Here is a 13,102-nt window from a genome sequence, read left to right as displayed (position 1 = left end):
AATTAAGGTAAGGTTTTGATTCTCAAGTTAGCAACACACCCGTTGCTAGCTTGTTTTTTTCCCTCACTGCCGACACCACGGTAGCGAGGACCTCTTTTCTTTTCCCTTCCACGAAGGAGGAAAAAGGATTAAAAGGATATTACTACACCAGATAATATTCTTTGAGAAAGAAGACCCACACCGTCCTTTTTCTACGGATTAAAGACAGGTGGGGAACCATTTTTTCTCTCGACGTACCTGTTACGAGCGGGTCCTCTTCATGCCACGCAGCCTATAAGATGGACGCCTCTCTCCCTCACACCAGAGGAGTCAGGAACTCGGAGGCTCGGCTCTGCGGCTGCGGGTTGAAAGTGTCAGGCACAGACTCACACCAGATCTGTTCGTCCTGCCTCGGGCTGGAACACGCCCAGGAGGCCATTGACAACCCCGGCTCGTGCGGGCATTGTGCCCGCTTCACTATGAAGAGCCTCCGCCGAAGGTTAGCACAACAAGCTAGCCTGTCGGGACGGGACCCCCTCATGTCCACTGGTTTGCCGGCTGGCAATCAAGACACGGGGGCGTCCGCTGCAGAGATGGAGCCCCTCACTGGGTCGGTCTGGGGCTCATCGACAGCGGCAGCCGCAGAACCGGAATCCCGCGCCATATCAGGCCGAGACCCGGTGGCGGCAAGAGACGCGGGAACGGGGCCCCGCGCTTTACCAAGCTGGGGCTCCCGGCTGGACCTCACCATGGTTTCACCCGCGGAAGATGTCCTAGAGTTAGACTACATGGAGGACGAAGAGGATACCTCTGAGTTCCTCCTGTCTGACTCGGATGAGCAGGAAGACGACATCTTCATGTCATCGGCTCAGGCTGCAAAGCCGGGAGCGATGGCTGCTCTCCCGGGCGATAGCACACCAGCTTCGCCCTGTCTAAGCATGGACCTGCAGGCCGTGTGTCAGCGCGATGCGTCCAGGCTCGACATCCCGTGGCCCGAAATGGCCAAGGAGACCTCCAGGTCTCGTTACGAGGGGAAACATTTTTCCCAAACAACGAGGACGAAGAGGCAACTCCTTCCGGTTTTCCCGGAGATGTTGGATGAGGTGTCGGTCTCGTGGAGAGACCGGCCCTTTAGCAACAAGGCCCCAATCCAGGGTGCCTCCTCCCTTGACTGTGACGGTATGGAGAGGCTCGGCCTGCTCCGCATACCGCCTATGGAACCGCTGGTGGCAGCCCACCTCCTACCGAGGATGGGCCCGTCACCAAGCAGGAACCCCACGCTGCCAGCAAAAACGGACCGATTCCAGTCGACCATGACTGAACGGGCCTACAGAGCCGCAGCATTGTCCGCCAGGGCTCTGAACGTTTCCTCGATGCTAACCGCGTACCAAGCGGAGCTCTGTGAGGATCTGTCGAGCAATCCTGGACCGGCCACTCTGGACGAGATAGCCGCGGTCACAGACATTTGTCTCCGTGTCCAACGCTGCGCCGTCCAGGCCACGGGCAAGGTAATGGGGATCATGGTGGTGCAGGAAAGAGCTAGATGGCTCAACCTCACCAACCTCCCAGACCGGGAAAAGGAAGATGTGCTTGACATGCCCATCGTTCCCGAGGGGATTTTCGGCTCCGCTCTCGCTTCCATGCAGAGGAAGTGCGAGTCGAAAAAGAAGGAAGACGAGGCCCTCCACCTCTGTCTCCCTCGAAGGGTCCAGCCGCTGCCTTCGCAACAGCGGCCCTTCGCCCAAGCTGCACCGAACCCTGCTACTGTAGGTTTAAAGTACCAGGACAGCAGAGGTCCCAGCCCACCCCGAGTCCCCAGCCCAGGCAGGAGACGAGGGCGAGTTGGCCTAGAAAATCTCCGGTTCCGGCTGCAGCCCAGGCGCAGCCAACCCAGAATTTCGGCCAGCAGTCGGGGAAGAAGAAGCGAGCGGCCTGACAGCCCCTCCTTCTCCCCTCTGTGACAGAGCTGGAAGTTCTTTCCCCGGCTCTAAACGTGTCCCCGCCGCCTCGAGAGATGCCTCAACGTCATCCTCAAGTCCGCATAAAACACATGTCACATCTTTCTTGTTTGAATAAACCATTTTCCGCTGAGGCATCCAGGCTTCGGCCAAGGGCGCAGCTCAAAAAAATGAAAAGAAAAACAATAAACAGTCCGTTAACTATAAATCCAGCAGCTACGGCCTCTCTCAAAAGGCGGATAATAAACGGGTCTGTGAAGGCACCACCGCCACGCGCATGCGCAGTGCCGGTTGGGGCTTTAAGGGCACTACCGTCAAGCGCATGCGCAGTGCCGGCTAGAGCTGTAAAGGACAGCCCGCCAATCCTTCCCCTTTTGAGAGCAGCTACGGCATCTCTCAAAAGGCGGATTATTGACGGGTCCGTGAAGCCACCGCCACACGCATGCGCAGTGCCGGCTGGGGCTTTAAGGGCACCACCGGCACGCGCAGGCGCAGTGCCGACTGGAGCTGTGAAGGCACCACCGTCACACGCATGCGCAGTGCCGGCTGGAGCTGTAAGGGCACCTCCGTCACGTGCCTGCGCAGTGCCGGCCGGAGCCGTAAGCGTGACATCTCAGCTGGCTCTAAGGAGCATACAGCAGGAGATACTCACGACATCTGCCTGGGCTTCTCAAAACAGTTATACTTTATCTGTTTTCACAAACCCAGAGAGAGTCAACCCACATTCTGGAGAGAGAGGTTCTCTCTCTCCTAGAAAGAAGGGTTTTATCTATAATGCCCACCGAGCGGAGTCAGATTACGGGGAAAAATGTCCTCGTAAAGCACCCGCTCAACATGGGGCTCATAATAAAACTAAACCCCGCGCGCCACGGTGTGCGGAGAGTTTTGGTTATTATGTAATGCGTAGTGGCACTACACCCGACTTTTCTAGTGCGGGACGCGCCTACGGGTGCTGTCCTTTCACGGAAGGTGGTCACCACGGACGCAGGTCAGACAGGCGGATAGGGGATTTACGAAGGTCGCCCGGTGGGAGGTCCCTAGAGCAGAGACCTCCAGCGGGCACACGTAAACTACCCGGAGCTTTTAGCGGTGTTCCCCACCCTAAAACGCTTCCTGCCTTCTCTCAGAGGACACCATGTCCTCGTGAGGACAGACAACACGATATCGTGTATGAACCGCCAGGGGAGGTTGCGTTGTCTCCAGTCACACACACTGGCACACAAACTGATCCCTTGGAGCGGCAGACGTCTCCTCTCTCTGAGAGCGACACAGGTACCGGGAGTTATGCACCTCGGGACAGAATTACTGTCCAGAGGTGCACCACTCTATGCAGACTGGACTCCACATCCAAGGACCGTGAGTCCGCTGTGGGTGCGTTACGGCGGAGCCAGCGTTAAGTCTGTTCGCAAAAGGAGAAAATGCTCAATGACAGCTGTTCTCTTTAATGCACGATTTAAACGCACTGTTAGGCGGGGACACACTCGTACACGATCGACTTCCGGGTCCTCTGTACGCGTTCCCACCCCTGGTTCTGTTACCCCCAACTCTGAGTGAAGGAGCAACGCCACACACTTACTCTGATGTTTCCGCCCTAGCCCGCAATGTACGGGCTGGCGGAGATATATCAGCTGTTGTGCGGGCAGCCATGGCAGCCCCCACCACGCAGGGACAGATTGTCTCAGGCGGGGGGGGGGCGATCCTTTACCCACGCCCAGAGTGCGGGGCACTATGGGCCTGACCCGTGAGTGGTACAATCTGAATACAGTGGGACTCCCTCAGAAGGTGATAAACACTATTCAGAGTGCGAGAGCTTCCTCCACCAGGTCTCTTTACGACTGTAAGTGGAGGGTGTTTGAGAAGTGGTGCCTTCAAGAAGGACACATCTCTTTTCAATGTCCTGTCGGGGTGATTTTATCATTTCTACAGGACTTGATCGATAAACACAGAGCTTTCTCCACGATCAAGGTGTACCTGGCTGCTATTGCTGCATGCCATGTGGGCTTTGAGGGTAAGACGGCTAGCCAACATCCTTTGGTCTGCCGTTTTATGAAGGGAGCGCGCAGGCTCCTCCCTGTCTCCAGGTCGCTGGTGCCCTTATGGGACCTGGCAGTGGTTTTAAATGGGCTCAAAATGACCCCATTTGAACCCCTGGAAGGAGCTGACATGAAACATCTGTCACTCAAGACAGTGCTGTTACTGGCCCTGGCATCCGCCAAGCGGGTCAGCGATATCCATGCGCTGTCTGTACATCCCTCATGCACTCAGTTCGCCCCAGGGCAAACGAGAGTGTTGTTGAAACCCAACCCTGCCTTTACACCAAAGGTGGTCGGTTCGTGTACCCCAATTGACATTGAGGCATTTCCTCCGCAGCTGGTTTCCTCCGGGGAGCAGCAGCAGGATCTGTTGTGTCCAGTCCGGGCTTTACACACATATATGGACAGATCAAAAGAGCTTCGTCTTAATGACCAACTCTTCGTGTCCTGGGCTAAACCTCACAAGGGTAAGCCTGTTACTAAGCAACGGCTCTCCCACTGGATCGTGGAGGCGATTGCTTTGGCCTATACGAGTCAGAATCTGCAAGCACCTTCGGGTCTGGGGGCTCACTCGACTCGGGGCCTGGCTACATCCTGGGCTTTGTTCAAGGGTGTTTCCATCTAAGACATCTGTGCAGCGGCAAGCTGGTCCTCGCCGCTCACTTTTGTCCGCTTTTACAGGCTAGACGTCTCCGCTCCAAGCGTGGCCCGAGCAGTGCTGGGCACCTTGTTGAGTCGGGACTCCACCTGTTAAATTCTGGTTGATCGGTGATCTTCGAGATAAGCTCGTCTGGTAATACGGGAGCTACAATATCCCATAGTGAGACATCGAACGGAGTGTTATGAATGAGCACTACAGGTTACTTACGTAACCCCAGTTCTCAGAGTAACATGAAGTGAGATGTCTCACCAGACGGCCCTCCTTGCTATGGTGAAGCGAGAAGAGGTGCTTATTTTGAATAACGCATGCGTCGTGGCGCAGGCTACTTATAGGGGGTGATTTCCCCTGACGTTGACGTCAAGATCACCAGCCAATCAGGATTGGCGTAATGAGATTGATGCTTCTGTTTGCTCCGCGATGAGGCGCATCCCATAGTGAGACATCTCACTTCATGTTACTGTGAGAACTGGGGTTACGTAAGTAACCTATAGTTTCTAGTATTAATTGGTCTCATACCTGTGTCATTGTATTTTTGTTTGTTTTATTTGTACATCACTTGTCTCCTAAATGATTATATTTAAATTAGCTTTTATAAACTGTTCCCAGTTGCTTACTCTTGATTGTAATGTTTTGTATAAAGCACAGATTTGAGTTTTTGTTGAAATGTACTATAGGAGCAGAGATGGGGTCGTTACTAAAAAAAAGTAATATATTACATATTACATATTACTTTAAAAAAAAGTAATATATTACACTACTTCGTTACTCTCTACATAAAGTAATTTGTTACTTTACTCGTTACTTTACTCGATCCTGAATGTTTTCATATCTGACCGTGGCTGTCCTCTGTCTCCTGCTATCTGTATATTTTGCGCAGTCTATCTCTGCTCACGCTGTTGCGTCAGTGTGTTCTCCTGCGTGTTGGCCATGTGTTGCACTGGAGCCAGACTGGAGCACACCGCAAAGACTTCAGCCGAGCACGTACGAACTGCGCATGCGTGAGTGGCAATAACTCTCCTTACCAGCAGGCGTTACACTACTCCGTTACCGACAAAGTAATATTATTACAGTAACGCGTTACTTTGTAATGCGTTACACCCAACTCTGTATAGGAGTGAACTTGACATTTATTTTTATTTGAGTTTGCAGTGAATTCTCTGTATTAAAGGTGGGATAGGTAAGTTTCAGAAACCGGCTCGAGTGCACTAAAATTTGAAAGTACACAGCCGAAAAGAATCCGCCCCTTCCTTCAGACTTCCTTACAGAGCACCTCCTCCAACACACATGAACGCACACATGACGTCAGCAGACTGGTGAAAGTGGCCGCCTGTTGCAGGCGAGTACTGCTGCAATACACGCCCAATGACGGCACGCCCAATGACGGCACGAGATACATTTGTGCGTGCGCGAGATGGAAGGCCGACAGACAGGGCGGCAATCCAATCGATTGGTTGTACTTTTTACAGTACTACGGCTTCCACAGATGACATTTTTTTATGGATTTTTTGTCAAAGCACTTAAGATATTCATTGCTATCAGGATGTTAAGAGCATTCTATGGAATATAACAAAAACTGTATCTCGAGCCGGTTTCTGAAACTTACCTACCCCACCTTTAAGGTCCGTGAAATCTAGCACATTAATATCACCCTGACATATAACTTTGATTCTCTGACTTTTCATACAGCACTACCACAAAGAAAACCTTAGAAGTTAGCGTATTGAGATATTCAACACTTGTTAACATGCTTAGCACAGTGCCAAGATTGTGAACTCTTTAATTGTGTAACTTCTTAATACTGCCATGGAGACCAAAGATACTAACAGAGTGTCATAAAAATAGTAGTATGCTCAATAACGGCACACATTTAGTAGAAACTCCAGTTCACCTCCAGGGCTCGCTCAGTCCTTTCCTGATGCAGACAGTCCTTCTGCAGTCTCTCCAGGATCACTAGGTCGGCCCCTTTACAGTACAGCTTTAACCCACCCTCAGGCTCCCGCACTGAGAGAAAACAAATAAAAACAGTATGTATAATTTATTTAAAAAGAAGTTGAACTTGTAAATTATAAAAGATTGTAAGATTGAAGTGTGTATTACGAGTTTTGCTCTCACCAAGTACTGACATGCGTCTTCTGTGACTGGTGAAGTCCAGCAGAGCGAGCAGCCGATACTCGCGAGTGACACCCAGCTCGGAGACAACGATAACATCTCGTGTCCTGGAGAGAAAGACCCAGCCCAGCTCCCTCGCTGCCCCAACGAGAGCTTCCTCATCCGGGGACGCAGCCTGGTAAACTGGAGCCTCTGGAGGAACACACAAGGTGGATGTAAACATGATGTCTGCAAGGAATATTATGTTATTATCAGGTCAAACCAGCGATGGGGATGTAGAATCAATGTGAGCATCCTTTCAAGTTCTTATTTCAACATTTGAAAAGCAGTGCCTCGAAGTTCACATACAGGTTCTTTGGCTTTTAATTGTAGCACCCCCATCAGGTCAATACAAACAAACAGTGGAAACATGAATCACACGCTGAGAATCTCATCAAATAATAAACCAGCGCTGTCTGAGGTATAACCTGAGGTTTAGCACTTTTCTCAGATGTAGGATGAGAACTGAGCTACTTTGATCTGGATCACAGTAAAAACTGATACTTTCACACAGAAACAACCTTCTTTCCATATGGCCATGACAGTGTGGCAGACAGACAGCGCTCTGAGGAACTGGCAGCTGATTGGACACTGCTGTCCTCTGAGCTTCTGCACCAGGCTGGGAGCCGACATGAACAAACCCCCGCAGGAGAAGGGATTCCAGCTTAGGTCCATGGGCTGCAGACATACAGAAGGAAGATGGTGCATCCAAGGTTAATCTGCACTGACATTATTAGTCTACAAGTCTTATTATTCTTATCTTATAATTAATTTTGTCTTATATCTCTATTACTTATACTGAGTAGGTTATCTGTTGTGTGAACTTTTGGGTTATTATATTTATTCTCTTGCCTATTTGACATTACATACAGTATGCTATATACAGGGTTGGGAGGGTTACTTTGTAAATGTAATCAGTTACTGATTACTGATTACATGGCTCTGAAAGTAATCCGAATACAGTTACAGTTACGTGCCTTAAAAAAGTAACGTAATCAGATTACTTTTAGATTACTTTTGGATTACTTTCTTTTTCCTGGGTATTTTTTGGTGAACAGGAGACACAAAAAGCAAAAGGAAACTGAACGTGTTTTTACTGTTTTAATGGCGTATCAAGAGCACACTGAAACATCACATCTGCAACATCACATCTGAAACGATGTAACAACATAATACACGTTTTGGGGATGCAGCTTGGGATGTGAGGAGAGGGACACGGCTTAGAACGGGCGTGTCGCCTTCTGTCCTGCCAGTGTTGGCAGGACATGAATTAAAATGTCGAACTCGGACTTCATTTTAAGGACATTTCGGCCAGGGGTGTAGAGCTATATTTGTTTAAGCACCGGATTGGCAAAACAGGAGAGTGTGCACCAGTCTGCCTTGATCTATGAATTCATGTCCGTGACACTCACAGTATCTGCTGCCCGCAGCTGTTTTATAGAAGGAAAACCTGCTTCACTTCATGACATCTCTGCAGCGCCAGGAGGCAGCGGGAGGGTTAACTCCGCCTCTGAGAAGTCGAGCGTGCTGCGCAGTGCCTTTCACGCACCGCCTTCACTGTGTGTACCTTCAGAAATAATCATTAGTTAAAGGCTAAAGAGCGACCGCAGGCTGATGTGTTTTAACCACACACACCTATACACACACACACGCGATTTAAACGCAGACTTTTGTTCCTCCATGTTTCGTTGTTATTGTTTCACTGAGCGAGCGGACCCGCGATTTTTTTTCAAACGCTTTTTTGGTCCATCTGCCAATAGAGTCTGTCTGCAGACCGCAACAAGGAGGCGTTTCCTATAGGGGCGTTTCCTATAGTGAACGACGGGAGCCGGCTCTCGCCAGCGAACGAGACGTTTTTTGTTTTGTTTTTGCGGAGGGATCTAGATCGGCATGAAGGCACATTATGCAATGTGCAATGTGGACATTATCCCGCTTATTACACATGGCCACATTCTCAACAAAGTAACGACATGACTCCCAATAATAATTGAAATGCTTTTATGGATTTAGAAAAAGATTTTATTGATTTAAAAAATAGTTTTTTGTATTGATTTAAATTGACATGCATCCGCTAAGAAAAGTAGTCCGTTGTTACTGTTTTAACTAACGTAACAACGGCAGGAACTGCTTCTATAGTGTTTTTGAGGAGCTTTTTGATTACAGATTTGAAAACATCGTTGCTTGCTTTAAAAGTAGCACAATTCATTATGTCAAACCTTGAAAGATATCCCTGCCCTAATGCCAAAAGTAGCTATGATGTCTATGTCTGGACCGCTGCGTAAAAAGGAGGGTTTCTGACCCATTACTTCTCTTCCTACTTTTTGTCCCCCTCTTCTCCCCGCTGTAGCCTAGCAGTTGATCTCAAAGCACGCTCCCTCTCCTGCAGGGAGAAAAACTATATTTATATACTTTATATAGGTTGATACAGTAGCCCCTTTTTTTAAATAGTTTTTATAGGTGTTGCCATCTGTTTTGTGTAGCGTGGTTCTACAAGCAAGTCAAGGCATTAATTGGGTGGTATCAGAGAGTTACACGGGTCTGTAAATGCAATGAAAACAATTGGCCACAGCAAATCATTTATATTAAACATGTAATTTTTACTTTTGAATACTTTAGTACAAAGGATGTCTTGAATAATTTAAGTGATATATGTGTACACATATAAATAATTAGTCAAAACAGGGCTACATTTGATTTGATTAAAAGGTATAATATGTGGTAAACTGAAGAGCCCTTTGGGAGCCGAAAGAGCCGGCTCTTCTTGGTGAGCCGAATGATCCGGCTCAGCAAGAAGAGCCGGAATTCCCATCACTAGAACAATGACTTCTTCTGCGAGGATTTATAAAAGCAGCTGGATAAAAAAAGTTAGGAAACGCCCCTACAGGAAACGCCCCTATAGGAAACGCCTCCTTGCTGCGGTCTGCAGACAGACCCATCTGCGGCGGCTCTGATGATTCGAATCGGCTGTAGCTACTAGTAATGAATATTACATGTTGAGAGGAAATCTTTCCACCAATAATTCCAATAAGTAATCCAAAATGTATTCACTTCAGGTTTACGAAAGTAACTGTAATCAGATTACTCGTTTTTTAAATGTAACGCGAGCTGAATACAGTTACTTGAATTTTGTATTCTGATTACGTAACGCCGTTACATGTATTCCGTTACAACCCAACCCTGGCTATATATGTGTTCCAATACGTTTTTATATTTGACCTGAATAGGCTTTCTTGTTTTCTGTGTTGTGTGCTATATTGTTGAAGCAACTTTGAGCTGCAACCTGTAAACAAAGCTTAATATTATACAGTGTTGCAACTGTGGCTAACATGAAGACAGTCTCATGGCCAAATGGTTACAGAAATGATGACGGAAAAACAGGCACTTATTCAACAGAAGATATACTACAAAAAGGAGGAAAGAACATGACATCTTTGCAGCGGGTTGAAATGAAAACGATTCAAAGACCCAGATTTGAGAGCAGTGCTATGGTACCTCTGTGTCTTCTGCCTTGCTTGATGCATCACCTGTAAAAGAAGATCATTTCATTTTATTTATTGACCAACAAAAAGCATTTTCAATAAATAATGACAGCTGAACCAGGTAGTGGCACGTACATATGGTTTGATATGATTCTGACAAGGTTTTAACTAGTTTTGTTTTCACTGAGGAGAGTCGAGGTTAACCATTCATCAGTCGCTGTTTGTTTGATGAGAGCATGTTTAGTGTCTCCTGTTGGGTCTCTTGAGGAAGTCTTTGTTCCACTGAAAGTCAGCGAGGGAACTTGTCTCTGGGGTCATTATCAAACTCTGTTACATAAATTGTTAAGGAAGCAAATTACTTTGTCAAATAACAGGATGCAATCTGCTCTAAACATGAATTTGGACAAAGACTGGATTTTTTTTTAGTGAAGTCAACATAAATATGAATAGTGTGTTATTATTGTGTCATCTTAAAGATTAGTTAGTGTGAACAAGTTTACTCTATAATCTCAATAATTACACTATATACTAATGGATAGGGGTGGTCACCATCTGTCCTTTTTAATGAGATTTTATTCAACTATTGTTCACTTTGTTCTTTGCAAGGACATCTGATTAATATTATGAATGAGTTCTAATGTGAAGCTGTTTTCAAAATGGGAAAAATAATTCTCATATTTGTCTTAACTTTAGAGTCAACATGACTACTGCACTCATGTGACAAGGTTGTTTAACAACCTCTTAAGCCCTGAGCTTGTTTTTCAGATTTCAGGCTCGAAAATGCCACTAACTCAACAAAGACTATATCTTCACTTCTAAAAAGGGGTACATTAATAATCTTTTCACTCAAAGCAAGGTTACATCCGTGAGTTGGATGTAGAAGTGTCAGAATCAATATAGATGTTTTTATTTTAAAGTAAATTCAGATGGAACATAGTAAAAACATGTAAATTCTAATGTCCGCCTAAAGACCCCCCATTACTTATAGTGAAAACTACCCTTGAATGATGGGTTAGTAGACTAAAAGCTTTAGGAATCCAAACTATAACATATAATAAGTACCCTGTATCAAGATTGATGCAAAACAAGTGAAATTTGACCTTTTTAAGAGAGGTTTAGAAAAATAAATCATCAGTTCCATTTGACCTTTTTCACTGTAAAAATCATTTTATTACTTTGAATTATCCCTATAGGTATTCATTCCATCCAAATACAACTGTTGTGAAAAAAATAAAATAAAAAACATACTGTTATCCTAGGCCCCACGGACCCGGTTCCGGGGCTGAAATCGCGTCATTTGCAGGAAACAACGTCTAAGGAACCTTAATATTTAATAAACTATGAATATTTTATATCCATATAACGGGAAAAAACTCATTTAACTGATCTTTTTCATTTTTTCCCAAAAAAAACACACAATGAGCCTCTGAATTAGCCCCGAGCGAAAAATGCTAACCTATTACTGCACCGAAACTCACTCCTAGCTCCCTTATTACTTATCCTAGGTGCACATCCAACACATCGTTTATGATCGTAAAGACACAGAATCTAACGGTGCCCACCTCAACACTGAAAGATACAAACTCGCGACGTTATCAACAAAAACGTACATCAAAACAAGTGGCGCTAAGTACTAACATGCGCTAGGTTAACATGGCTTACCTTCCTCTTTGTCTGGTCTAAACTGGTCTTCAATGGCATTAAAACGATCAAAACGATGATGTAGTTAATCCATAGGTTAATATCCAATGTGGCTGTGTCCCCTTTGAAATGTTCTGATAATCTATAAGCAATAAAACTGCAATTCCGTTATCTGCTGTCCGCTCTGTGCTCCGTGCGCTCTGGGTCCTGCAATTCCTGCTTCCTTACGTAGTAAACAATAAGTAAAGTCTGCTGCGTAATGTGCTTAAGCTGGCTGGCATTCTTTATACTTTACACAGGACCATATCTCTGGAACCCATTGGTCGATTTGGGTGATTTACACCTTTTTCTTAACCATTACATCCAATAGAATCGATGGGCAGTTCCCAAATCGTAATAGAGAAGCAAATGAAGCATACCTGAAAGTACAAGCCTGGACGGCAAAACTTTATACCCAGTATATTGCCATAAATATGATGATAGATTATCAGTACACATTTCTACGTGACACAAAGACATTGGATTAACCTTGAGCGGCGTTGTTATTCCGTTGAACACAACTTTTGATCACAAATCAAAAAAGGTAAGACGTAATTATTGTAATATTTTTGAAACCAGATGTTGTTTACTTTCTCTTTTCTGGCTGATAGCTCCAGGAATCCGGGGTCGTACAGTAATGACATTACGTGTGTGGAATCTGTGGAGTCTCAGCTTTAATCGGATATCTTGTTTGTGCAGTTACGATAAGTAATAAAGGCATTTCTACTGTGAGTGCTGTGCAAAAGTCCGTTAGCATTAGTTAGCATTTTTTCGCTCCATGCTAATTCAAAGGCTTGGTATTACTCTTGTGTTTCTTTTAGCTAAAAATGGTTCATATTGTCAGTTAGCTGAGTTTCTTACCGTTAAAAGGGTATGGAACATTAATAGTTTCATAAATGTTAAGAAGCCCTGAGACTGGGGTTGCGTTCCGATAATCCAAAAATCAGCTCCTAAATTCTAACCCTATCTCCTATTCCTTGACCTCTGAGTGAAACGTCACAGGGTTAAGGGATAGTGGATAGGATAATTCAAAAGGACTTAGGAGAAGAGACTGCGGTACTTTAGAGAATCCGAATGCACTTTCACTATCTGACGTGTTTATGATGCGCCAGCGGACGTCCTGAATATGCGTCTGCTGCTGTGGGGAAACTATGGAAACTACAG

The 13,102-nt window shown here is 46.0% G+C and overlaps 1 protein-coding gene across 2 annotated transcripts in view; it reads right to left on the bottom strand.

Annotated features, from left to right (window-relative positions):
- The window catches only part of atp8b3 (ATPase phospholipid transporting 8B3), a 71,376-nt gene that overhangs the window by 23,351 nt on the left and 34,923 nt on the right, over positions 1–13,102 (bottom strand). Inside the window, exons 15-18 of one of the 2 annotated variants that reach the window (XM_034081627.2) lie at positions 10,272–10,303; positions 7,301–7,457; positions 6,744–6,932; positions 6,520–6,632 (exon numbers count right to left, since the gene is read on the bottom strand). In XM_034081627.2, the coding sequence (XP_033937518.1) occupies positions 6,520–6,632; positions 6,744–6,932; positions 7,301–7,457; positions 10,272–10,303 (491 nt within the window). The remainder of the gene's footprint in view (positions 1–6,519; positions 6,633–6,743; positions 6,933–7,300; positions 7,458–10,271; positions 10,304–13,102) is intronic. The other variant, XM_034081628.2, reaches the window with a different exon arrangement.

The sequence above is a fragment of the Pseudochaenichthys georgianus genome, chromosome 4, assembly GCF_902827115.2.
Source record: "Pseudochaenichthys georgianus chromosome 4, fPseGeo1.2, whole genome shotgun sequence".
NCBI classification, from domain to species: Eukaryota; Metazoa; Chordata; class Actinopteri; order Perciformes; family Channichthyidae; genus Pseudochaenichthys; species Pseudochaenichthys georgianus.
This window is presented reverse-complemented; position numbering and strand designations above follow the sequence as displayed.